This window comes from Hemibagrus wyckioides, linkage group LG27 (assembly GCF_019097595.1).
Source record: "Hemibagrus wyckioides isolate EC202008001 linkage group LG27, SWU_Hwy_1.0, whole genome shotgun sequence".
NCBI classification, from domain to species: Eukaryota; Metazoa; Chordata; class Actinopteri; order Siluriformes; family Bagridae; genus Hemibagrus; species Hemibagrus wyckioides.
In genome coordinates, this window is record NC_080736.1 from 2,089,900 (window position 1) to 2,116,500 (window position 26,601).

Below are 26,601 nucleotides of genomic sequence, written 5' to 3' on the forward strand. Positions count from 1 at the left end.
TTGTGTAAGATATGAAGGTAACTTTCCTTTTTTCGGTCTTGAAACTTCTTCAGAACGATTCCTGCAGATTTTTTCATGTGATTTGGATTGTTATCTTGGTAATAGAGTGCAGCTATTTTTTAATTCGATTTTTAAGTCTTGGGCACAACCTTTTCCACTCGATGAATCCGTCCATCAGTCCAGGACTAAAAAGACCAGAACACTTGGGTGTGTACTTCAGATGTGAATTTATTTCAGTCTTATGGAGCTGTAAAAGACACACACACAATAATTCAGCACACACACAGAGCATTAACACATTCCACCCGAGCTTTAGGATGAGGAAAGGTCAGCTAAAAGCGGTGAAATTCTTTTTAAAACAAAACTGTAGAATAACCTTTTGTATTTAACCGAGACCAAGTGCTGAACTTCAGACATCTTGCTGTTCCATTTCATATTAAAAACTCCATCATGCACCAAAAAAAATCCACATGCAGAAAGAAACGTATCCCGGCAATCATGCAGAAAATTCCATCAGCAAAGGCGGGAGTGGAAAAACCTAGCCTTAGCGTCTTTTCTGTTCACAGTGTTTAGTTTTTTTTACAATCAGGCGACGTAACCATGAGAGCTATTTATGCTGGACCAAACGAGCCAAAATTATACATCTCCATAAATGAATAAATGACTTGTACACAATGATAAAGTAAAATCGGTCTAACGTGCAGTAGCACAACAAAGACGTTCAGCGTGCTCGGTTTTCCGAGACTAGCAAATAGCAAATGTTACAGTATTAAAGATCCAGATTTGTGCAGAAATGTCAAGATTTTTTTTCTTATTATGATTTGGATTACTGTCCTGCTCTGAAATTCTTTAAATTAAAAAATAAATATGTATTTGAACATAGATATATATATATATAACATTCAGAATCCCTATGGGGGGCACAAACTTTTGCACTCTGTATATGAATTTGCACATTAACTGCATGGTTTTAATAATTCTGTCAATCACCTTCAGTGGGCGGGATCAGTTAATTCTATTGAATTAGTTAGTTTGATTTGTTTTCTAGAGCGGCAGTAAAGGCAGTAAAACAAGTTAATAAATAATATTAATGTTTAATTTTGTCACATTCGGTCCACCATTTAAAAGCAAAGCAAGAAAGTTAAATGAATACAGCAGATATGAATGAAAAGGGTTACATGTCTGAGTGTTTTATTACCCATGAGCTCCTGTAACAACCTTAAAATATTTCAAGTTAGACATTAAAATCTTTCCTAAACATTGAGCTCTTCCAGCTCGTTATTTAATTTAATCATTTAAAAGAAACGCAGTAATGGCAACCGCTTGGTAAAATTAGTTTGCTAGCTATGGTCTAATTAAAACCCTGTTTTATTATTTCTCAGCTCTCACTAAAAAACAGTTAGAACAAATGGACATATTCTCACAGTATGACCAAGGGAATCGTACCCATGCCGTCAGGTGGGCGGAGCTTAGCTCTTTTTGGTGCTGTCGCATTTTATTTCTGCGACACGCCGCTTAAAATCTCGCTCATCACCAGCGTACTGGATGATGATACTAAAAGCTCTATATTGTATAACCGTTTTATTTTTAAACAGTGTGACTAAACCGGGTCATCAACAGGCCAGATCGATAAACTGAAGCGTTACGTGGTTTAAACTAAAGAAAAACCGAGAAAATGAGGAAAGTGTGGGATGAAACGGTCAGGAGGTGAGCTGAACACTCAGGGGACTGAAAAAAAATAAAAACTCTGTCTAACAGTGCAGTTTAAAAAATGTACAAGAGCAAGTGCAAAGGCTGAGTACGCTCTACATGCTAAAAATAAACATGTTAAAGAGGGAAGGATGGACTGAGGGAAGGAACACAGAGAGAGAGAGAGAGAGAGAGAGAGAGAGAGAGAGAAAGTGTGTTCAGCTGACGGAGCAGGGGTCATCCTTGCAGGGCTTCACTTCCCCCTGAAGCAGCTGGATCATCACTGCTTTAGTCAGGTAGCTGGAGGTTCCTCTCTTCCCCAGTGGAGGAGTGTTATAGAACGCCTCCATGTTCTTCTGTAACATTATTATTATTATTATTATTATTATTATTATTATTATTATTAACATAGTCATGTGGCATACATAAATAATTTATTGTGACATGAAAATGGGATAATGTTGGTGATTATTATGGTGATGAGATTAGAAGATGATTCTGATGCTGATGGTGAATCTGATGATAGGATAAGGTGTTAGTGCTGATGGTGGGAATGGTGAAGGGGTGATGGTGATGATTATGGGCATGGATTGATGTAATGATTGTGGGGAGGGGATGGGATGGTGGTGTGGAGGTGACAGTCATGATGGTGGTGTTGTGGGAATGGAGTGATGGGGTTGTCAATGGTTGTGGTTAGGAGATGGGATGGAGGTGATGGTGATAGTGGTGGTGATGATGGTCATAGTGGTGATGAAGCCAGCTCACTCACCTCACTCTGAGCCGTGTCAGTTTTTCCTCGATCCCTCTGGAAATCACTGAAGGCTTCTTTCACCAACCGATCCAGATCCACCTTCTCCTGAAACTCCAACTCAGGGTTTCTCTCCAGCACAAGAGACACCACCATCAGGAGCTGGGGAGAACCAGAGAGTAAGCACATCATACACATAACACACACACACAATTTACTGAGGAAAGTACATGTGCTTTAACCAGAGCCTCACCTCCACAATGATCTGTCTGTATTCAGGCAGCACGATGTTCTTCAGCTTGTCCTCCACCAGCAGGGAGAAGTTCATCTCGTACATGGTCATATCAGACAGAGTGGGTTGCTAAAGAGGGGAAGAGTGGTGCGAGTTGTGAAGATAACCAGTCATGTGACATAACACAATATTCAGCATGCCCAAAGATCATTATATAGTGAAGGAAGCTTCTGAGGAAAGACGAGGCAGGCTTACTCTAATTTCTAACACTTCATTTCAAGAACAAAACATCTAGATTCTTTCAAAAGCATTGTTTAAGTTTCTGTAAATTTCCAGAAATAATGCCTTAAATTTTCACACTTTTCCTGGACAAGAATCCTGGATTAATAAGAAAAGGTATACTTGAAAATATTTTATTGACATAAAATAATGTCAAAATGTGTTGTGTTGTGTTAAAACGCCTTCCAGATTAGAGTGATGAACGTACCTGAGGCAGGTGAAGACCTCCCACCATGATGCCGTTACTCGTCCGCTCCAGAATCTGCCAAACGCGATCGTAAAACCCGAGCGGCGTACGATTCAGAGAGCCGTCGATCTGACGCCGATTCAACCACGACCTGGTATTAAAATAATTCATTTATAACTTTTTTACTAACTTTCTGATTACTTTAAAGACTCAGGAACCTTAGAGGAACCTAGAGGGAGTGATCAGATATTTATATTGATTTATAGAGTAGAAAATTCCCTCAAGTATATCTTAAATAAACAGATCGCGCACTGCTGAGAAGCATAATTAATGAAGTGCTAATTATTAGCTGTTATGACCTTTCGAAACACAGTAAATGAATTGACTCTAATCACATCACTATAATGTCACGGTGATGAGAAGCAGCAGGAGGTCGTGTAAAACAGTCAGGTTTATATGGTTTACCTGCCAGTCTGTTGAGGTTGAAGAACGTCCAGCAGCAGCTGTTTGACATCGCTAGGTGACATTTGGTAGATGTCCTGAGGCGGCATGTCTCCCGCGCGGATCTTCAGCTCGTGTTTCATGGCCTGGACGATCCACCTGTTCCAAAAAAAAATCATCCACTTTCATTCATGGAACAATCCAGAAACACTTAAACATCTGCAACTTCTACACACTGCCTCTATAAAAGATGTACTGAATATAGAAACTTATTAAAACCTCTGCTTTTAACCTCATGGCCATTTCATACATTCATAAGTAAGGGATAAATCCCAGTGTGTGGTGCTGTAGGTTTCATACTTTTTATCCCTTTACAGTTAATATTGTGGAACATCTGTACAGATGTAAACAATCATCCCTAACCAGCCTTTCAGTTTTAATCTCTCGTGAAGTAAATAAGACAATGACATAATGCTCGCTTGTTGTCATGTTACCGAGAAACCTCCGACAGCTTTACCTGACACTGGAGACTCCTTCCTTAAATATTACATAAACACATTTCTTCTTTAAAAAAAACTCAAAACATATTACTCATGTAGATTGAGCTGTTGCTATGGAAACATTAACCCTTTCAGAAAAGGCGCTTTAATATAAACCTGCGCTACTGTCAGAGCTGCTGCTTTGGAAAATGAATCAACACCTGACGACCAATCAGAATCCAGAAGTCTTCATAAATAATGACATGGGGGTGGAGTTTAGGGTATGTGGTAGCTTAGTGGTTAAGGTGTTGGACTGCTGATCGTTAGGTTGTGATTTCAAATCCAACATCCACCAAGCGGTCACTGCTGGGCCCCTGAGCAAGGCCCTTGACCCTCAATTGCTCAGTTGTATAAAATGAGATATAAAAAGAGTAATTTTTAATTGAGTTCTAGTTTAATGAGCAGGACTGGTTAATTGTGTGGGTTTGTTACCCGATGCGGATCTTGAGCATGCCGCTGAACAGCTCGGGGCTGTTCGAGATGATCCAGCCGATGTGGATGACGAGCTCCTGCTGCAGCACGGCCTCTCGCTCGCCGTGAGGACTGCACTTCCTGTAAATGATGTCCTTGATGACGGCCGGAGACAGCGGGTTCGAGATCACCTCCTCCTCGTGTCCAAATAGTCCCAGAGTCACCTGGTACAGCAACAAAATTAGTTCATTTACAAAATCCTTTACCTGCAAATATAAATCATTATGTCCATGCTCTGATGTGTCCGGTTTCTCCAAACTAATTCTGTGCTAAACTTCATCTGGATAAAAAAGTTCCTAACAGCATCAGTCTCATTTATTTTGCCCTGTCCCCTAAACGACATATTTGTTCTTCATTTGAATAAAATGTGTCAGCGCATCATTTTAATATTCCTGCCCGAGCGCCGTTAAACTCGACCCCGTGACCCGCAATTTGTCCAAAACAGACAGCAGGTAGGATTTGCGAGTATAAAAACCCCCAGAAGGTCTCGATCTCTTTTTTATTTTTGTAAGTCTCGTCTCTAAGGCTTTAAGCACCGCAGCCTGACTGGCTCAGACCTCCGCTGGTGATGTGGACTGACCCAGTTTCAGAACAAAACCACGTTTCATACTATTAAACTGTTTAAAAAAAAAAAAACAGTCTGAAGACGCAATCTATATGCAGATTTCATCTCGGTCTAATAAATCGGCTCGGGAATATCGCGGGGGAAAAAAGAGGTTAATCTAACGCAATTAATCTGAGAATGGTATAGAACTGGATAAATCTGGGATAAGAGGGAGGAGAGGACACAGCAGAGGATGTTCAGTATACAGAAAATAATACACACACATGAAGTATGCAATGTTCAGTCAGGGGGTGGGACGATATATCGCTATGGTGCAATAACCATCAGGAAATCTCAAATAGCTGCAGAAACTGGAAGATGTTTCTGTTCTGTCCAGAGAGCGAATCATTATACTGTCATTTGAAGCAAAAACTCACTCAGTTGTAACGAGCCCCACAGAGCCTTCAGGAAAGAAATGAATGTTTTTTAAAGGTGGTAAAGATCACACACTGCTTCTCCTTCAGCTCGTATGATATGATGCTGATAAACTGCTGGATTTTATACACAAACGCCAAATCTCCCTCCAGAACAATTCATTTTAGCCGCAAGAAAACTCAGAATTTGGAATGCTAGCTGCTCCACCCACTGATAAACATTATCACTACAGCAACCAATAGGAGGACAGAAACGCGTACTGAGGACTTCCTAGACTTGCAAAGATAAAAAGCGTGAACTTAGCTTTAGGAAGCAATCTTTCACAGTTTCATCACCATTTGGTGGTTTTAGCTCTGTGAGCTTTGCCTTTTATGGTCTTGTGGGCGTGGCTAAATGTAAATCTGCCATGAATGTGCTCTGTGGTTTATTCCTGACTCAGCATTTTTATGAACATACAGCGCAGAGTGTGCGTCTGAAAGAGAAGCGAAACCGGTAAAGTGTTTGTAAATGTGCGTGACTTGGGTTTGGAAATCTTTCACACGGCTGTTGATAAATGAGGCTCAATTTGGGTGCTGGGTAACGCCCCCCTTGCTAACTGTTAGCCGTACGGCTAACGCACTTTCTCCCTGACCGTATCGTCTCACCCCAATGACATTACACCGGCGGCGGGATTAGCACGTGATGTTAGCTGAGTAGAGAGGGTTAGGGATCTATAAGGTATTGAACTTGATGAAACGTGCAGTTTTGTAAACAAAACAACAGACAAATGATCAGTGAACATTAAAATGTTTTTTTTTTAATATACAAGTTAAAAGAAATCCTTCTACCATTTCTACCACCATAAGTGTTTAAACTTGGGTCTTTGTTTGACCTCCTGATCTTGGTTCCCACTTACCTGCTTGCCATGCACTAAAATGCTAGTAATACTTGGAGCAAGGCTGTCCACTAGCTTAGTTAAGAGACTGGCAGCGAGACGTACAACGGACCTGGTGAACAGAAACACATCATCCCACACGGGTTAACAGTCAGAGCCCGGTTCAACAGGAACATCACAGGCCTTAACACAGCAGGAACTTTAATATACTGGAGTCAACAATGTGTTGCGTCAGGGCTAACACTCGACAGAGCTTTGTTTCCTTCGTTAGAGACGGCAGCGATCCCATACCGGGATCCACATCGATCCCAAATAAAAGAATGTGATTTGAAGATTTTTCTCAGGTGTAAAGAGATTGTATTGTTTGTTAGGATTGAGGTTATATTCATATTTCAGAAGCTGAAGTGGAGGAGTTTATCTGATTAAATAGAATTTGTGTGTTTTGCATTTGAAAAGGAACAAAATAAAATCAGATATCGATATCGACTGAGGCGATAAATCAGGATCGATATCGTTATAAGAGAATAAACTGGGTATCGTGCCATCTCTAACTGCCAGTAAACGTCATCAGAAATATTAAACACAGATCCTGAACTTTAGGATGTTGTTAAAATCAGGTTTATTTTATTAACTGCAGCTGGTTTGGTGAAAGAATCAGAATCAGAACTCAAATAATCCTGAAAGCTTTATTTATGAGCATTAGTGGGTATTATTCCCCACTATTAACCCCACCATCACAGACTGCTCACTCTCCGTCCCTCAGTCGCTCCGTCCCTCAGTCGCTCCGTCCCTCAGTCGCTCCGTCCCTCAGTCGCTCCGTCCCTCAGTCGCTCCGTCCCTCACTCGCTCCGTCCCTCAGTCGCTGTCCCTCAGTCTCTCCGTCCCTCACACGCTCTGTCCCTCAGTCTCTCTGTCCCTCACTCTCTCCGTCCCTCACTCGCTCTGTCCCTCAGTCTCTCCGTCCCTCACTCGCTCTGTCCCTCACTCGCTCTGTCCCTCACTCGCTCTGTCCCTCAGTCTCTCCATCCCTCACTCGCTCTGTCCCTCAGTCTCTCCGTCCCTCACTCACTTTGTCCCTCAGTCTCTCCATTCCTGAGTCTCTCACTGTTTCCTTCTCTCCGTCCCTCAGTCTCTCTATCTCTCCATCCCTCAGACCCTCCGTCTCCTCGCCCATCCTCCATGAACACATTTCAGTAAATTAACGGTGTTCCCTACGCAGCGTTCCTTCACCATCAGCCATTAGAATTCTCAGGTTTGTCCCTCAGGCAGGAAGCGACGCTGAATGACAAACGTGTAGTGGGAATTCAACTCCAATTCTTCCTAACTGTCCGTCCTCCAATGAAACCTTTCCATCGTGTAACGGACTCCAGCACAGGGATTTTAATGTTCACTAATTTATGAGATGTGGAAGTTTGTGCTTGCTGTAGTGAACACAAACACACAGAGCTGGGCGATAACTCTTCTTAACAAAATATCATCTGATAATTTGCTAGTAATTCAACCAATCAGAAAACAGGAGGCGTGGCTTATGGTACCCTCAACTAGTCTTGGACTGATGAAGTGCTGTAGCTATTTTATTTCAAACTCATTATAAAGTGAGTCTAACTCGAGAAAGATGATAAACAAATTTTGCCATCGCATCTTCATTATCAAGTATTTTCTAAATATTTATTTCATTTATTCTAAAATATTGATCTGATCTATTTTTCTATATCGCCCAGCTCTCTTTCTCTCTCTCTCTCAAATTAAATAAATAAGTAATAAAACGAGCAACGGGGATGTGGTGAGGGAGTGAAGCTCAACACGACAATGAACACGCTTCACTAAGACAGTTCAATTAAAAGCTCGATTAAAAGTTAGTCATTTTCCCCCTTCGTCTATCTCTATTCTCCTTTATTTAACAATCCCTTTTCCAAAACCCTCCTAATGGACACTTCCTTTCATTTTCTGTGAGTTTTTGTAATAGCTTGAATTACTATTATTATTATTATTATTATTATTACAGAGCTGCCAACACAGAGGAGCAATAAAGTGCAGTTCCTGAATAAAAGGCTTTCTGTACTTTACTGATATGTAAGGAATAACACACGTGGGTCACATTTAACGTCGCGAAATGACCGAGAGTCGAGTAACTTCCGACTGTTATTACTAACGCGAGATGTGTGCAAGGGGGCGGGGCTTTGTTCTGAGAGTTCTAACACCTATGTGACTCACTGCAGTCATTCTAGACTACTCAATTGTCTCACGTGACGATATTATAGCATAAAGACTCGTATAAACGAAGTCCGCCTAAACCTGATGAGTAAAGGTTGGCAGGTCTGTTATTATTAGCATCGTGTTAGCTAATATTGTACACAAGAATTTAATAATCAACGGGGTAAATTATTCTCAAATGCACCACCACCACCATCATCATCATCATCATCATCATCATGGCAGCTCATCAGTGAAGCGTGCTCTCCTGTTAATGAAAAACCCTGGTGATGTTTCACTCACAGTTTGGACAGATATATAAAGTGAAGCATGCAGTGACACTCCGCCTCCCGCGGCGCTTTACCTGTTTACCGTGCACCAACAGGGTCGTTATATGAGGCGCTATAGAACTGGCGAACTTCTGAGTAGCGGCCGCTGCGCAACGCACCGCCATCCTACGCCGGGTTAACATGATCGAAAATACATTCATTTTTACAGCAGAGATGGAGGTTTAAATGAACAGACAGAATAGTAAAGAAAGAACAGAAGATGAGTGTTGATGCATGCTTCATTCACACTAACGCTATCCAGATCTGGTCTGGTGTTTAATTTAGAAATAAAGTTTGGTGATTTGGTCCTCCGTCACACTTGATATGGCTCATAAAGTTTGGAATGAACTCAAAAATCAATTCATTCTTTCATAAACAGCGGCTTTCTTATACGTTTTTATCAGTAAATATGTTTCTAAAGGTTCTACTGATGTTGGTAACAACCAATGAAATCCATACATGTGAAGAAATCAAACTATAGATCTCCATAATTTATGATATGTGTAGAAATGTGAAGGGACTGAGGGGAAAAAGTATTGAACACATGCAAGGTGCAGAAAGGCATGGATAGCCAAGATGACGACGACGACTTCTTTCTGCTTTTCCCTTCAGGGGTCTCCACAGTGAATCATCTCTCTCCACCTATCCCTATCTTCTGCATCCTCAACACTTACACCCACTAGCTTCATATCCTCATTTATTACATCCATATTCCTCCTCTTTGCCTCCTGCCTGGCAGCTCCATGTCCAACATTCTCCTACCAATATACTCACTCTCCCTCCTCTGGACATGTCCAAACCATCTTAATCTGTCCTCCCTAACTTTGTCCCCCAAACGTCCAACAAGAGCTGTCCCTCTGATGTACTCGTTCCTAATCCTGTCCAACCATGTCACTCCCAAAGAGAACCTGGACAGCTAAGACACCAGCTGAAATCTATCTGTGATTAGAAAGCGGTCCTGCCTGCTGGTCAGTGCAAATTAATTTCAGCTGCTTCAGTCACAAATGATGGCCTATAAAAAGGTGTTTCATTACAAAGGTGTCACTCAAAAATATCTCATGATGGGTGAAAGCAAAGAGCTCTCTCAAGACCTTCACAACCATATTGTTGCAGAACATACTGAGGGCATTGGATACAAAAGGATTTCAAAACTTTTGAATGTTCCATAATCCAGAAGTGGAAAGGAGATCATTTCACCATAAACTGACCACGCCCAGGTGCTCCTCAGAAGATTTCTGACAGAGGAGTGAAAAGAATGATCAGAAGAGTTGTCCAAGAGTCAATGACCATTTGTGGAGAGCTTCAGAAACACCTGGAATTAGCAGGTACAACTGCTTCAAAGAAAACAATAAGTAATGCACTCAGCTGCCATGGCCTGTGTGCACACTCACCACACAAGACTCCACTGCTGAAGAAACAGCATGTTGAAGCTGGGTTAAAGTTTCCTACACAACATTTGGACAAGCCTGTGAAATACTGGGAGAGTATAGTCTGGTCAGATGAGAGCAAAACTGAACTCTGTGTGGATTGCATGGATTGTTCCCAACATCTGGTGATGAAATTTTATGTCAATAACACCTTGATACCAGAAATATATTTACTGAGAAAAATGGTGACGTGTTCAATACTTATTTTACCCGCTTGATATATTTATGTATATATTTTTGTTGTAAACACTAAACAAGTTTTTTATATCCTTTCAACAAATTTACACTACTGTATAAAAGATTTCATGCACACATCTGCACTTTATTCACAACACTCCCACTGTTTCTGCCACTGATCTATATTTAAATATTTTTTTTATGTATATATTTCTTTCTTTTTGCTAATACAAATAATTATATTTCTATTTATATTGTAACTATTTTATTTATTTATTTTTTTTATGACCTGGTAAGTTGAAAAGGAGAATGGTTGTTTATGCGACATAAAAATTTGCATAATGTATAAATTCAAGACTGAATTAATATATTTCTGTAAAGATCCCTACTGACAATGTTCGATGTTAAAAGCACTAAACAAATAAAAATAAAATTAAAGTGCTCACTGCATTATTAGTGCATCAGATAAAACATACTTTTTATATATAACAAATAAATTTATATTATATATATATATATATATATATATATATATATATATATATATATATATATATATAAAACAAATTTATATATATTATATATATTATAATATTGAATATATATATATATATATATATATATATATATATATATATATATTCAATATTATAATTTATAAATGTAATAATAATGTATTTTTAAATTTACATTTTATCTGTACACTAAGAATAGAATTGGAGGCAATTTCGAGAATATTTTCATTGTTTTTCAGAATAAACACTTTATTATAAATACTTCTGTGATAATTATTATTCAGCGCTTATGGAGTTATTATGCAGTTAACCAGCTGTAAGTTTGCTGAGGATCCTCCAGCAGAACAAAAGATGACCTCTATATCAGGATTTCTACAGAAGCTTCTTGGTCTGATGTTAAAAGCTCTTTATAAATAAATCTGAATTGAATTGAAAGTGTAATAAATGTTCAGGGTACAGATCCGAGACTGAGATGAAGACAGGAGGAGAATTTGAGATGATGATGTGCACCCTGACTGACCATCTCACCCATCTGTGGTGGTTCTCCAATCTGTTAAAAAGTTTAAAGCCCACGGTTGTAGCGAGTGTCTCTGTGTGCTGTAGTGTCCATGACCATGCCCCTGTACACAAAGCTCCTGAGCTCCATGAAGACATGGTGTGGAGGTGAAGGTTGGAGAAAGTGGAAGAACTGGAGTGTCCTGCACAGAGCCCTGACTCTGACTCAACCCCTTGGACTGAAAATCTTTGGGATGAATTGGAACTGGAGTCTGATCAACATCCTAACATCAGAGTCTGATCTCACTAATGCTCTTCTAGCTGAATGATCACTAATCTCCACAGATACAGTCCAACATCTAGTGCAGAACCTTTAGACTCTGAACAAGCACGTACGGGTGTGATGGTCAGGGGTGCACATATTTTTGGCTGTATAGTGTAACTGATTGTGTGTAATTGTGTGTTTTGGTGTGTGAAGTGAAATCTGACCAGAGTTTCCTGCTCCCTGCTCTCCTGTAGACTCGCTCCAACTCGGCCTTCATGTACTCTGGAGACACAAAAGAAAAAAAAGGGACAAGATTATTGGTCTTCATATCTCTGAATACTCGAATCTGATTGGTCAGAAGGTGTTTGTTTATTTTTTGTTTCTATGGTAACTGATGCACAAGGACTTGTATTGTGGACGCTCCACATAATCTAATCAACAGATTAATGAATGTGTTTTTTGACAGAAAAACAGATGTGGTGAAGCTTTTTTGTTGAGATGTTTATTTAAGGAAGGAGTCTATCTATCTATCCATCCATCTATCCATCCATCCATCCATCCATCCATCCATCTATCTCTCTGTCTGTTTATTTATGCAGATATATGTAGATGTATTATTGAGGTGATGGTGATGGTACCGTCTTTACTGAAGAAGTCTGGACCTTCTTTTTTTAGAAGAATGCTAGCGAGCTGTGCCTGACTGGCAAGACAGACACAGTCCTAAAAGGGAAACACACACACACACACACACACACACACACACAAGTCACACGAGTCACACGGCGTACAAGAAGAAAACAGAGTCACTTTAATCGGCTCGGCTAAACGCTTCACGTGACTCACGTTGAACTTCTGCAGGATCTCGTGTGTGGATTTGTTCCTCCACTCTTCGATGTCGATCTCAGGCTGCTGCTCGAGGTCCGAGGCGTTGGGCGTGCTCGTCTGACGCTTCACCTTCGAGTGTTTGGGCAGCTCCAGCTCCTCGAAACTCTTAAACTCGGGAATTCTTCAAGGAGAAAAAACACAGATTTCACAATGCTACAGCCTTTCCTTCCTTTACATTCAATCCTTATTATTATTATCACTATCATTAAATATTGGTCGTTACTCTGCTTCGTTGACACGAAGAAAATCCAGCTGCTCAACCACAGCTCCGGAGATCAGAGTCTACACACACACACACACACATCAATACTCTGTCCTGTGTATCAGTTACAATTAAAAACAGATTAAACAGCATCATGGATTTTTATATCTGCACTATTAATCCTAATTCATCAATAAATATTCATTTACACAGCCGTGTATTTATTTATTTATTTATTTGTTTGTTTGTTTGCTTTAGACAAGAGACATTAAAACTGTTTAAAAGACAAATCATTTTATTTAACCTTCTGTTTCAATCTCTGGTGAAATTCATCAGCCTGAATCACTAGACATTTACTGGATTACAACATTTCTGTTCTGTCCTTAAATCATCTGACATCAGACTGAGAGAGAGAGAGAGAGAGAGAGAAAGAAAGAAAGAAAGAAAGAAAGAGAGGGGGGGACAGACAGAGAGAGAGAGAGAGAGAGAGAGAGAGAGAGAAAGAAAGAAAGAGAGGGGGGGACAGACAGAGAGAGAGAGAGAGAGAGAGAGAGAGAGAGAGAAAGAAAGAAAGAGAGGGGGGGGACAGACAGACAGAGAGAGAGAGAGAGCGAGCTCACCTGAAGCCTATCGACATGAACTTTGACCCCTCCGATGTTCCCCTTCTTGAAGGAGGCCAGCATGTCGAGTACAGGGTTGAAGCGACTCCCCCTGCAGGACACAGAGAGGCATTACAGGGCTGAGAATGGAACTGAAGGTGGTGTGTGTTGAGTGTTTGGTTATAAAGCGAGTGGTACCTGATGTTATCCTCTCTGATGAGAACCAGGAACAGCGGCCGACCCGGCATCTTCCAGCACTGCTTAATGAACTGGAGGGCGTTCTGCACACACACACACACACACGCAAATTTAACATGTAAATGATTTTAGCTCAGCATTTCTCGAACAGATCACATGACCCGAGATTTCGCCGGGGTGTGACATCACAGCAGGGACATCACCTTGATGTCATCGATCAGCAGCATGACATCCTGAGACAGGTAGAAGTCGCTGAGGTCAAAAACGATGGGGTAACAAACCACGGTCTTCCCCAGGATACGATAAATCTGCAACACAGCAACATGGTCACAAGCTTGTAAGGAATAAAAACACAAAAAAACTTTCTCTACGACTTCCATCAGGATTTATAAACATGTATGAATATGCAAATTAGGAAACACCTCTTTGTACATCATTGTACCAGTAGGAAAAGCAAACTTGGCTAACTGCTTTTAAAATATAGCATGTAATACACTGTTACCATAGCAATGTCAGTTTGTGGCTGAGACCGTAACATCTTGTCTGAGACCGTAAACGGTCAAAATCTGTGAAGATTTTGTTTACTGACAGCGTAAAATTCTCATATGATGCTCCGCCCCCAAAATCACACAAATCATTAGAATTGGCAGTTTAAAGAGTCACTTAATTACAGAGCTTTAATGTTCAGAGAGACTTTAAGTGCGTGAGAGCGTGTGTTAGTGTGTGTGAGCGTGTGTGAGTGTGTGCGAGCGTGTGTGTGAGCATGTGTGTGTGTGTGAGTGCGTGCGTGCGTGTGCGAGTGTGTGTGAGTGCGTGCGTGTGCGAGTGTGTGTGAGTGCGTGTGTGTGCGAGCGTGTGTGAGTGTGCGTGAGTGCGTGCGTGTGTGAGTGCGTGCGTGTGTGTGCGAGCGTGTGAGTGCGTGCGTGTGTGCGAGCGTGAGTGCGTGCGTGTGTGCGAGCGTGTGTGAGTGCGTGCGTGTGTGCGAGCGTGTGTGTGTGCGAGTGTGTGTGAGTGCGTGTGTGAGTGTGCGTGCGAGTGCGTGCGTGTGTGAGTGCGTGCGTGTGTGTGCGAGCGTGTGTGAGTGCGTGCGTGTGCGTGAGTGCGTGTGTGTGCGAGCGTGTGTGCGCGAGCGTGTGAGTGCGTGCGTGTGTGCGAGCGTGTGAGTGCGTGCGTGTGTGCGAGCGTGTGTGAGTGCGTGCGTGTGTGCGAGCGTGTGTGTGTGCGAGCGTGTGTGAGTGCGTGCGTGTGTGTGTGAGCGTGTGTGAGTGCGTGCGTGAGTGTGTGAGAGTGCGTGCGTGCGTGCGTGCGAGTGCGTGAGTGTGTGTGAGTGCGTGCGAGTGTGAGTGCGTGTGTGAGTGTGTGCGTGCGTGCGTGTGTGAGTGTGTGCGTGAGTGCGTGCGTGTGTGAGTGCGTGCGTGTGCGAGTGCGTGCGTGAGTGCGTGCGCGAGTGTGTGTGAGTGCGTGCGTGAGTGCGTGCGTGTGTGCGAGTGTGAGTGCGTGTGTGTGAGTGTGTGCGTGAGTGCGTGCGTGTGTGAGTGCGTGCGTGTGCGAGTGTGTGCGTGAGTGCGTGCGTGTGTGAGTGCGTGCGTGTGCGAGTGCGTGCGTGAGTGCGTGCGCGAGTGTGTGTGAGTGCGTGCGTGAGTGCGTGCGTGTGTGCGAGTGTGAGTGCGTGTGTGTGTGAGTGTGTGTGTGAGTGCGTGCGTGCGTGCGTGCGTGCGTGTGTGTGCGAGTGTGTGTGAGTGCGTGCGTGAGTGCGTGCGTGTGTGCGAGTGTGAGTGCGTGTGTGTGTGAGTGTGTGTGTGTGCGTGCGTGCGTGCGTGAGTGCGTGTGTGTGAGTGCGTGCGTGAGTGCGTGTGAGTGCGTGCGTGTGTGTGCGAGTGTGTGTGAGTGCGTGCGTGCGTGCGTGCATGTGTGTGTGTGTGTGTCTGGGGTTCCACTAATAACTGATTTTATCTCCCCGTGTCCTTCATATGAGACGGAGACACACAAGAAGGACAGGCTCATATTTCATATTTGCTGAGTTTCTTTACAGCTAAAGCTAACAAGCTAACAGCTTCTAATTTTTCTCTAATTTTATTTAATTTCCTTAAATTATTAAACTTTATCATGATGCTCATTTCCAGTCCAGTTCAAGTCGACAGACCAGCGGCTATTCTAGAACCTCCAGTGTGTGTTCTCTGTGCAGCTGTACACCTTTCAGCGCTCTGTACCTCTCTACTGGAATAATAATTAAATGATTTTTAATTCATATTCGGTGTCGCATAAATGAATATTCCACCATAATGTGTGTAATCAGTGGGATAAAATGATGCAGGGTTTAAAATATATGGATGTAGTGTTCTACTAAAAGCAAAATGGCTGCCAAGCAGCTCTGAAGGTGTGTGGAATGGGCGGTGCTTTGCTGTTGCCATAACAACCACATCAAAAAAAGGGGGTGGGGGCGTATGTATGTATCTTCTCTCACTGGAAACTGAAACATAATAAAGTGCATTACTACAGATTTTGGAGATTAAAACACTAACGTGTGTGTGTGTGTGTGTGTGTGTGTGTGTGTGTGTGTGTGTGTGTGTGTGTGTGAACACACCTTACAGGTCCCGATGCAGCCCACTGGTCTCTCTGGACGTCCACTTAGACCGAGCTTCTTATTGATGGCCAAGAAACGATACGCCTGGAAAAACACACACACACACACAGTTCTGTGCAAGCTCAGCACGATACACACTGTACAAACTGCAGCTGTATATAGTACTCAATATGAGCAAACAATGCAGTGCACACAAACACACACACACGTGTGTAGGGATTAAATGCTCCATCCTAAGGTGATAATACTTGTGTGTGTGTGTGTGTGTGTGTTTAAGACTGATAAGAGACATATTTCCCTAAGTGAAATATAAATCCTCTCTCATCTACAGATCCCTGAGATCCACTGATCTACTTTACAGACATCAGGAGGGTTTAAAAGCGACGTCCAATCTAAATATCACATCACGTCAGAACCAAAATGACCCGGTCCATCTCATCTCCAAACTGAACCAGAAGACCTGCAGCATTTTATGCACAGTGATACACACAGCTCTGACAGCCGTTGTCGTGAACTGCCTTCTGCCTTCATATTCATAATATTAATGAACCTGAAAATCCACCAGTACTGAGGAAACAAAATGGGAGATAGGTCTGGAGTTGATGGCTAACTGAACGCTAGTTTGATTAGTTGCATCTGGCCTCCACTATTAATGTATTGCATAATTTTTTTAATTTAATTTAAATAGCACAGGTGTGGGTGTGGCTTTGAGTGGCACAGGTGTGGGGGTGTCTGACAGACAGGTGTGGGTGTGTTTTTGAGTGGGACAGAAAAGGACGTGTCTTTAAATAGCACTAGTGTGGGTGTGTCTTTAAGTGGGACAGGAGTGGGCGTGTCTTTAAATAGCATAGGTATGGGCATGTCTCTAAGTGGGACAGGTGTGGGTGTGTCTTTAAATAGTATGGGCATTACTGAGTGGGACAGGAGTGGTCTTTTTCAGGATGTGTATAAGTGATGCTTCAAACGACTGTAGGACAGATTCATCAGCCATCTTGGGTGGTTAAAAAAAAGTGTGAAGGCTGGATTGAGTGACAGCTTTAAAAATTCCCTTCAACAGAACATCAGAGAAATCTCTCTCTCTCCCTCTGTCTCTCGCTCTCCTGAGAGCTCATCTTTTCTCTCAGTGACATCACTCATATCAATAACAGAGCAGGAATACCGTACTGCTTTTCTACTTGTTACACTCCGTACAAAGAGAACAGAAAAAAAGAAAGAAAAGAGAGAAAGAAAAAAGAGAGGCGTAATGAAGGACACAGAACCTGAGAAAAACAGACAGAAAGAGAAGAACAGCAATGAAGACTCTGAGATACTCAGTCTGAGCCACACTGCTGTATAAAATCTATATTCTGTCGTCATATCTCTGCAGGGAAACCTCTGTGTGTGTGCGTGTGTGTGTGTGTGTGTGTGTGCGTGTGTGTGTGTGTGTGTGTTTTGCTCGATGTGTACGCTGCCTGAATTTGTGATGATATTGAAGCACCGCTAGATGGAGCTGTGTGTCTCTGGGCTCTGAGCTTGGCACATCTCACACACACACACGCACACACAAACACACACACACAAACACACACACACAAACACACACACACAAACACACACACACAAACACACACACACGCACAAAAACCCTTGCTGTGGAGAAACTGCCAAGACACACAAAACACTCACCTGTGTGTGTGTGAAGATGATGCACTTTAATAGGCTGGTGTGTGTAGAGAGAATATCAGTGATGGTGGATTTGACTCAGACAGATGGAGGTGTGTCTGAGTGAAACAGGTGGGTGTGTGTAAGTGGGACTGGTGTGGGTGTGTCTTTATGGAATAGGGATGGGTATGTCTTTGAATGGGACTGGAGTGGGCGTGTCAGAGTGGCACAGAAGAGGGTGTGTCTGTGAATGGGACACGAGTTGGCATGTCTGTGAGTGGGAGTGTCTTTAAATAGCACAGATGTGTGTGTTTTTGTGTGGAACAGGTGTGGGTGTGTCTTTAAATAGCACAGAAGTGGGTGTGTATTTAAATAGCACAGGTGTGGGCCTGTCATTAAGTAGCACATGTGTGGGCGTGTATTTAAATAGCACAGGTGTGGGCGTGTATTTAAACAGCACAGGTGTGGGTGTATCATTAAATAGCACAGGTGTGGGTGTGTATTTAAATAGCACAGATGTGGGCGTATCATTAAATAGCACAGGTGTGGGTGTGTATTTAAATAGCACAGGTGTGGGTGTCTCATTAAGTAGCACAGGTGTGGGTGTGTATTTAGTTGATTTAAATGATTTCACCCTGAAGCTGAGGAGGACACGAACGTTTACACTGAAGTGTACATGAGTGCTGATCCAGAATAACTCTCCTGCAGTGAGGAGGAGTTGACGTGAAGGAAGTCTGACTCCTGAAGGCTCAGTGCTCGTGATTGAGCGGATAATTAGCAGGCTAATGTGCTGGCTAATCATTAGCCTGAATTCCAGGCGTTGATATACAGCCTGCTGACTGAACGTCTTTCCCAATAAAAATGAACACGCTCTATTTTCAGCTCTTTATATCGGGCTTCGGCGGAGTCGCTCCTGTCCCTCGTCCAGTCGCTGGGTCACTCGATACCTACTCACCTCCACAGCAAGGAATTTTACGGACCGTTTCTCTAATTTATTTCGCAGTTTAATTCTGGATTGTGATTGGCTAATTCTCTGTAACAGCAGCTCTGACCTTAGCGCAGCTCTAAATCACGGCTTGGATTATATTAGTGCGCCGTTACTATAGTAACAGCTTGGACGTGAAGTATGTACATAATCTGATATGGTGATAGGGAGAAATTTTAAAAGGAGATATTTATTTAATCTTTAGGGAAGGAGTCTCCAGTGTCAGAGCTTCTCAGTGATATTTTATGGACTTAAGAGGTAAATATAAACGGATAAAAATGATGAAATATTTTCATCCAAGTCAAACTGCTGTGGAATAAGAGGAATAAAGTACAGCTGTGTTGGTCAGTGCGCATCGTGACTCGGGTGAATAAATCAAACACAAAGGGGTGTGTGTGTGTGTGTGCTGGATTGATCATCTGACCCGATTTCATGCGCTGATTAATGAATATATTAATATTAATGAATTAAATTACCTTCACGAGCTCCTGCTGAGGCCAGATCTGAATGGGTTCCACCTGCTGAGGGGTCTGAGTCTGAATACCGTACGTGTTCAAGAAAACCTGCAACCTAACACACACACACACACATATACACACACACACACACACACACGTTTGAGCTCAACATATGATATTGACACACAAAACACTCACCTGTGTGTGTGTGTGTGTGAAAATGATACACTTTATTAGGCTGGTGTGTGTGGAGAGAGAAGATCAGTGATGGTGGATTTGAGTAAGACAGATGGGTGTGTCTGTGAATGGGACAGGTGTGGGTGTGTCCATGAGTAGGCATGTATTTTAGTGGGAGTGTTTTTAAATAGCACAGGGATGACCATGTCAGCTGGACAGATGAGTTGTTCAGGAATATGCATGTCTTTAATAGGACAGGTGTGGGTGTGTCTTTATATGGAAGAGGGATTGGTGTGACTTTGAATGGGACTGGAGTGGGCGTGTCTAAGTGGCACAGGAGTGGGTGAATGAGACAAGTATGCATATGACTAAGTGGGACAGGTGTGTGTGTCCTTGAGTGGGAGTGTCTTTAAATAGCACAGGGGTGGGTGTGTCTGAGTGGGAGTGTCTTTAAATAGCACACGGGTGGGTGTTTCTTTAAGTGGGAGTTTCTTCAAATAGCACAGGGGTGGGTGTTTCTTTGAGTGGGAGTGTCATTAAATAGCACAGGTGTGGCCATAACTTTGAGTAAGACAGGAGTGGGAGTGTCTATGTGGGTGTGTATTTGAGTGGGAGTGTCTGAGTGGGTGTCTCTCTAAGTGGGAGTGATGAAAATAAATCATGTTCCTGCTGAAATGTCCTGCAGTGGATTTCTCATGTTCAGAGTTCATGAATATTTGATTTCCTGCTTTTGTGTGCAAGTAGAAACAATAAAAATAGAGTCAATATTATTATAGTGAATTCTTTACCTGTTTATTCTGGGCCAAGAAAAAACAAAAACGGGTAAAAGAAAGAAAGAAGGAAAGAAAGAAGGAAAGAAAGAAGGAAAGAAAGAAAGAAAGAAAGAAAGAAAGAACACAAAAACCCTCCAAAAGTAATGTATGGGTCAGTGAACTGTATTGTAAAGGTTGTTCGTTTTTGTACATTTTCAAAGAGGTGCTGTTATTTTTGGAGTTTTAGGACAAAATAGACAAAATAGAGAAGAGAAAGAGAGAGAGAGAGAGAGAGAGAGAGAGAGAGAGAAATACAAAAAAACAAAACATTAGACAGATGTTTGTACCTCTGACTCTCGGCGATAAGAGCCACGTGGATCACCACATCATTCTCGATGGGACCCTGCGGAGGAAAACAACACACTCATCAGATTTCCTCTCTCTCTCTCTCTCTCTCTCTCTCTCTTTTTTCAGTGGAGCGTGATGATGGAGAGAACAGTGAGCGCTATTTCCTGAGGGATAAAACGCCGGCTGTGACATTTCCGAGCTCAACAACATCAACATCACAACTGGGGACAGAGTGAAGAAAGGAAGAAAGAAAGAAAGAAAGAAAGAAAGAGAGGGGGGAAGAAAGAAAGAAAAAATGCAAAGAAGAAAGAAAAAGAGAGAGAGAGAATAAAAGGAGTGATTTATAAAGATAGAGGAGTGCTGCAGTGAGAGAGATGATGAATAATAAAGGCTGATTTCAGCTCGTTAGCGCTCGTTAGCTCTCGGTTGGTTTCAGGACAATAATGAGCCTCTGATTGGTTGATGATTGTCTCACACTCCATTTTATATAATATAAAGAAAAAAAAACACTAGGGTCCAAAATAAAGGTGTAAAATGTCCGCCTGAGCTAACAAACACCATCAGAGTACACACTGCTCCAGCAAATCACATCAACACACGTGCACTGATTTACACATTCAGCTAGCACAATGCTAATCATCCATATTCATATCCTCACCGCTAAAGCTAGCCAGCTAGCTACCGTGACCTGGGTACGACAGAAAGAAATTAGCAAACACCAGCCATCAAAACCATCCTGACTGATTACATTCACCTGGAGATCTATTTATTTCAAATCCAGTAGTCATTGCTAGCTAAAATGCTAAAACATCATGACATCATGATCATGAGGAAGCTAATATGCTAACACAGTGTGTTGTTTTTAGAAAGACATTTGGTTCCTTTTTCCTCTCTCTCTCTCTCTCTCTCTCTCTCTCACAAACACACACACCCACAAACAAACAAAGGTAGAGGAGAATTAAGAGCGTCTCAGGTTATAGAGTAGCACATGTTAGCTCGCTAGTGCTAAGAGGGTTAAGGAAACGTATTTAAGCTAGCTTGTTAGAGCTAGAGTTAGCACAGTTGAAAGTAAAACAAAGTTTTATCGAATTTATTAAGAAGATTCATGAAACAATTCCTGTCAGAAATCCTGTCAAATTAGCATTTATTAGCCAGTTGAGCTATCCTTAGCCTTAATTGCTATAAACATTTACGATCTCAGAATTAGTGTTTAGTGAAATAACATCATGCTAATTTGAAATTCTTCTACTTTCTTTTTTAGGTACATTATAGCTAGCCGGACAAGATGATTTTCTGGATATGACTTGGTTAGCTAACATTAGCCAGCTAGCTAGGACGCGAAAGCATCTCAACAGTTCTGGTCTACTTAAAACCCTTTTGAGAATTCCTGTCAAGTTGGCAAACATTAGCCAACTACATAGTATTAGCTGTGACGCCAATGAAAAATGGATGTTCATGAAAGTTCTGTCAGAATTCCTGTACAGTTGGCTAATGTTAGCTGGCTAGCTAATGCTATGAACTGCTATACAGATGACCTGAAACTGTTCTATGATTCTGTTTTAGCTAGCTAGCTTTATGTTAGCCAGCTAGTTACCGTTAATTATAAGAATTCGCATATTTTGCTGCTAACACTTAGAAATCCTTTAGGAACTGTTTTCCTATGTGAGGTATGTTGCACGATTAACCACACTGTATGTTAGTTAGCATGCTAAGTTCTTTGCAGTGATGTATGGATGATACGGAGACGAAGATCGCGTGCATCATTGGCAAAAAACATTTAATTTCTCTTCTCTACATCTGTTGTGTTTCAGCAAAAATTTTTTTTTTTCAGTCAGAGATCTGATAATGTGCTAATGCGCTACTCTGCTAACACCGCCTGTTATTTGCGGAAAGATTAATTTAGTTCCTTTTCCGCTGAAAGCTTTTGATGATTCAGTGGCTAAAAATGATGAACGGAGGAAAAAAACCCTGGCAGATGTCAGTGAGTGCACGCGGCTTTAAAAAAGACCTCCATTCCGTCTGAGAGGAAAAAGCAGGACTTAGTTTAGCTATTAAACGCATCTGTGTGTCTGAGCAAGTGTGTGTGTGTGTGTGTGAGAGATCGTCTCTGATTAATTGCGAGCAGATGCAAAACAAAACAGAGGAAATGGGCTTCATTAGCATGCCGCTAAAGAGCTCGCTCAGAAATAAAAAGGCGAGTGTGTGTGAGAGAGAGTGGAAATATTTGAAACGGAGTGAACGATGGACGGAAAACAAGCGCGTTTCCATCCTTCCGCCTCTTTCCTGATGTCACAGACGCTCCGTCCCGAGTGTTTGAATTAGCGTTGCGTCCATTTTAACACACGTCTCAAACACCTGAACGCACCGAGCGGCTCGAAGTGAGAATAAAACCGTATCGCTGTATGAACTTTCCTTACTCTGATATTTTTAACCAGCTCCTCTAGATTACCCAGAATTCTCACGTACCTGTGTATCGGATTTTCTTTTACAGGTACATGTTTGCTAACATTTGTTAGTGTGCTAAGAAGTAAGCTAGCATGAGTAACAAAAAGTAAAATGATAGGTCTTGTTATCTATTTCGAGCCTAGCTAAATCCAGAGATCAGGTGTAGAGAAACCTTAACACAGAATTTTAAACCCATCTTAAGAATAATGTTTGTTAATTCCGAGCGAGATCCACTGCCGCTAAGCGTATACACTACATTTCCAAAAGGATTGGGACACGCCTCCTAATCATTAAGTTCAGGGGTTGGGCTCGGCCCCTTAGTTCCAGTGAAAGGAACTCTTAATGCTTCAGCTTCACAGCAAGACATTTTGGACAATTTCATGCTCTTTGTGGGAACAGTTTGGGGATGACCCCTTCCTGTTCCAACATGACTGCACACCAGTGACCAAAGCAAGGTCCATAAAGACATGGATGAGTGAGTTTGGTGTGGAGGAACGTGACTGTCCTGCACAGAGTCCTGACCTCAACCCCATAGAACACCTTTGGGATGAATTAGACAGGAGACTGTGAGCCAGGCCAAAAGTTTTGGGACGTCTGCTTTTACACGCACATGAATGTAATATGGAGTTGCCCCGCCCTTTACAGCTATAACAGCTTCAACTCTTCTGGGAAGGCTTTCCACAAGGTTTAGGAGTGTGTTTATGGGAACTTCTGACCATTCCTCTAGAAGCGCATTTGTGAGGTCAGGCACTGATGTTGGACGAGAAGGTCCGGCTCACAGTATAGTGTATCTGAGCTTCAGAGTGACTCAGTGCAGACGATTTCAGACACATTTTTGGAGAACAGCGCTAACCTCCCACACACACTCCCCGCTCTCGCCGGGGGGCCGAGGAAAACGACTAAACACACTGTGAAAAGAGACGACACCCTGGTGTACCGAGAGTAATACAGGGCGCGTCAGAGTCAGACAAGTTCACAGTGATTTATTTAGGACGTGGAGACGGATGGAGTGATGCATCAAACGAGGAGAGACGACGCAGAGGAAGTAAAACACGCAAACAAACATGGCAAAGACACACACACGCACATACTGGAGAAAAGAAGCCATATTCACCCAAAGCAGCGTAAGATATTATTATGCATTAAAGCATACATATTATTATTATTATTATTATTATTATTTTGTAAAGTTAAAATAAAGTTTTGGAAGTCAGACAGTCTCAAGAAGATTCATTCTTTTGACTCCTCCACACTTATGGACAGTTAAATAAATAAAAATCAATCAATCAATACATAAATAAATAAATATTTTATTTATTTTTAATAAACAAATAAATAAATAATATTCATTCATTTATTTAAATTTAGATAATTTTTCCGATTTCTGTTCCTCTGTAGATTATGTCATTATTAATGCAGTGTAAATTTACACATAAATAAAAAATAAATGATAAAGATGAAAAAATTATTCATTTTATTTTTTTTCTTTCAGATTCAATGCTGTTGCTTGTTTTTTAAAATGAATTTTTTTTTGCACATGACAAGAAAATTGCTACATTTTTTTAAATTGTATTTCATATTTATTTCAGTTATGATATTTAATTATTATTATTATTATTATTTTAAACTAATGTCTTTCCTTCACATGGGCAAGGTGTTTAATATGATTGAGATTTATGAAATATTTATGAATTTAGGAATATTTTTAGAAGATATTTAAATATTCAGGAAAATTTTTCAGAGAAAGTCAGAGTAAGTACTTTAAAAAAAAAAAAAAAACTGACGAAGCTGGAGATGCTTATAAATAATTCATGCATGTAAAGTTTAAAATGATAACAGATTCCCACTTTCCAGAAATTCCTTCCCGAGACGGTTTTCCGGACGATGTTACACGGATAACACAGTCGGAGTCTTCACAGTCGGATCCTCTCTCCACATGGCGCTGCTAATAAACCGAAGAACTGAAGTCTGAGAAGTGTGTAAGCGCCGCTCGCTGTCCATCATGTGACCCTGACCTGCTACAGGGACCAAAGTCAGGAATGAAACTAGCGATAAATAAATAAACCAAAGCATCCAGTCAAACAGTCCACTTAGGCTAATCCATTTGCATGCAGAGCGGTGGAAAAAAAGCTCACGAGAGAATTTGACAAAGCAGAACGTGATTTGTGAGAGTGGGGCTCGGTCAGGAGTTCCCGCATGACCGGCCTAACGAATCCGAGCATGGCAAATTAAAAGCACTCAGACGTGACACGGTGAGGACGACGGAGCCCCGGGGGAGGAACGGAGACGTGGATGTGTGACATAACACAAAATAAAAGCTAACTGCATACACACACACATACACACACACACACTCAGTACTTCAGATATCCAGGTCTGCTTATTCCAGTTATTTTTCATGCACTGTGTTTGTTCCAAATACAAAATAAACTAAATAAAACTAAAGAATCAGAAACAGCTACAAATCTGCAGCCTTCTCTGTCAGATGACCCACTTTTAAAGCAGCAAGAGCAGATTTTCTTCCTTACTTTTAAATATAACCTGGAAAAGTGTGTAAAAGACGATCAAAAATAATGCCTGGGTTATGCGTCAGTCATGTTATAGACGACACCCTGTTACTCCGCCCCCATCTCCGGGAGCCTGGATAAACCCATTATATCTATGTATATATATATATATACACACACACAGGGGTTGGACAATGAAACTGAAACACTGGCCAATTTAGTGTTGGAGGTTTCATGGCTAAATTTGACCAGCCTGGTGGCCAATCTTCATTGATTGCACATTCCACCAGTAAGAGCAGAGTGTGAAGGTTTAATTAGCAGAGTAATAGCACAGTTTTGCTTAAAATATTGCAATGCACACAACATTATGGGAGACATATCAGAGTTCAAAAGAGGACAAATTGTTGGTGCACGTCTCGCTGGCGCATCTGTGACTAAGACAGCAAGTCTTTGTGATGTATCAAGAGCCACGGTATCCAGGGTAATGTCAGCATACCACCAAGAAGGACGAACCACATCCAACAGGAGTAACTGTGGACGCAAGAGGAAGCTGTCTGAAAGGGATGTCCGGGTGCTAACCCGGATTGTATCCAAAAAACATAAAACCACAGCTGCCCAACTCACCTCAACCTCAACTCTCCTGTTTCCACCAAAACTGTCTGTCGGGAGCTCCACAGGGTCAATGTACATGGCCGGGCTGCTATAGCCAAACCTTTGGTCACTCGTGCCAATGCCAAATCATGGGTTGTGGACAATGTGAAACATGTATTGTTCTCTGATGAGTCCACCTTCACTGTCTTTCCCACATCCGGGAGAGTTACGGTGTGGAGAAGCCCCAAAGAAGTGTACCACCCAGACTGTTACATGCCCAGTGTGATGCATGGGGGTGGATCAGTGATGGTTTGGGCTGCAATATCATGGCATTCCCTAGGCCCAATACTTGTGCTAGATGGGCGCGTCACTGCCAAGGACTTCCGAAC

General features: G+C 41.9%; 1 protein-coding gene across 3 annotated transcripts in view; it reads right to left on the reverse strand.

Annotated features, from left to right (window-relative positions):
- Positions 1–210: 210 nt before the first annotated feature.
- phkb (phosphorylase kinase, beta) overlaps positions 211–26,601 on the reverse strand; it is an 85,992-nt gene continuing 59,601 nt past the window's right edge. For 2 of the 3 annotated variants that reach the window (XM_058381545.1, XM_058381543.1), the window contains 17 exons: positions 20,669–20,724; positions 19,411–19,504; positions 16,309–16,392; positions 13,928–14,032; positions 13,725–13,807; positions 13,548–13,638; positions 12,949–13,007; positions 12,684–12,846; positions 12,479–12,560; positions 12,065–12,122; positions 6,461–6,551; positions 4,548–4,750; positions 3,601–3,735; positions 3,157–3,286; positions 2,691–2,798; positions 2,459–2,599; positions 211–2,045 (listed from right to left, as the gene is read on the reverse strand). In XM_058381545.1, coding sequence (XP_058237528.1) covers positions 1,908–2,045; positions 2,459–2,599; positions 2,691–2,798; positions 3,157–3,286; positions 3,601–3,735; positions 4,548–4,750; positions 6,461–6,551; positions 12,065–12,122; positions 12,479–12,560; positions 12,684–12,846; positions 12,949–13,007; positions 13,548–13,638; positions 13,725–13,807; positions 13,928–14,032; positions 16,309–16,392; positions 19,411–19,504; positions 20,669–20,724 — 1,821 coding nt within the window. In that variant the 3' untranslated portion in view covers positions 211–1,907. Of the gene's footprint in view, positions 2,046–2,458; positions 2,600–2,690; positions 2,799–3,156; positions 3,287–3,600; positions 3,736–4,547; positions 4,751–6,460; positions 6,552–8,996; positions 9,088–12,064; positions 12,123–12,478; positions 12,561–12,683; positions 12,847–12,948; positions 13,008–13,547; positions 13,639–13,724; positions 13,808–13,927; positions 14,033–16,308; positions 16,393–19,410; positions 19,505–20,668; positions 20,725–26,601 lie in introns of all 3 variants that reach the window. The other variant, XM_058381544.1, reaches the window with a different exon arrangement.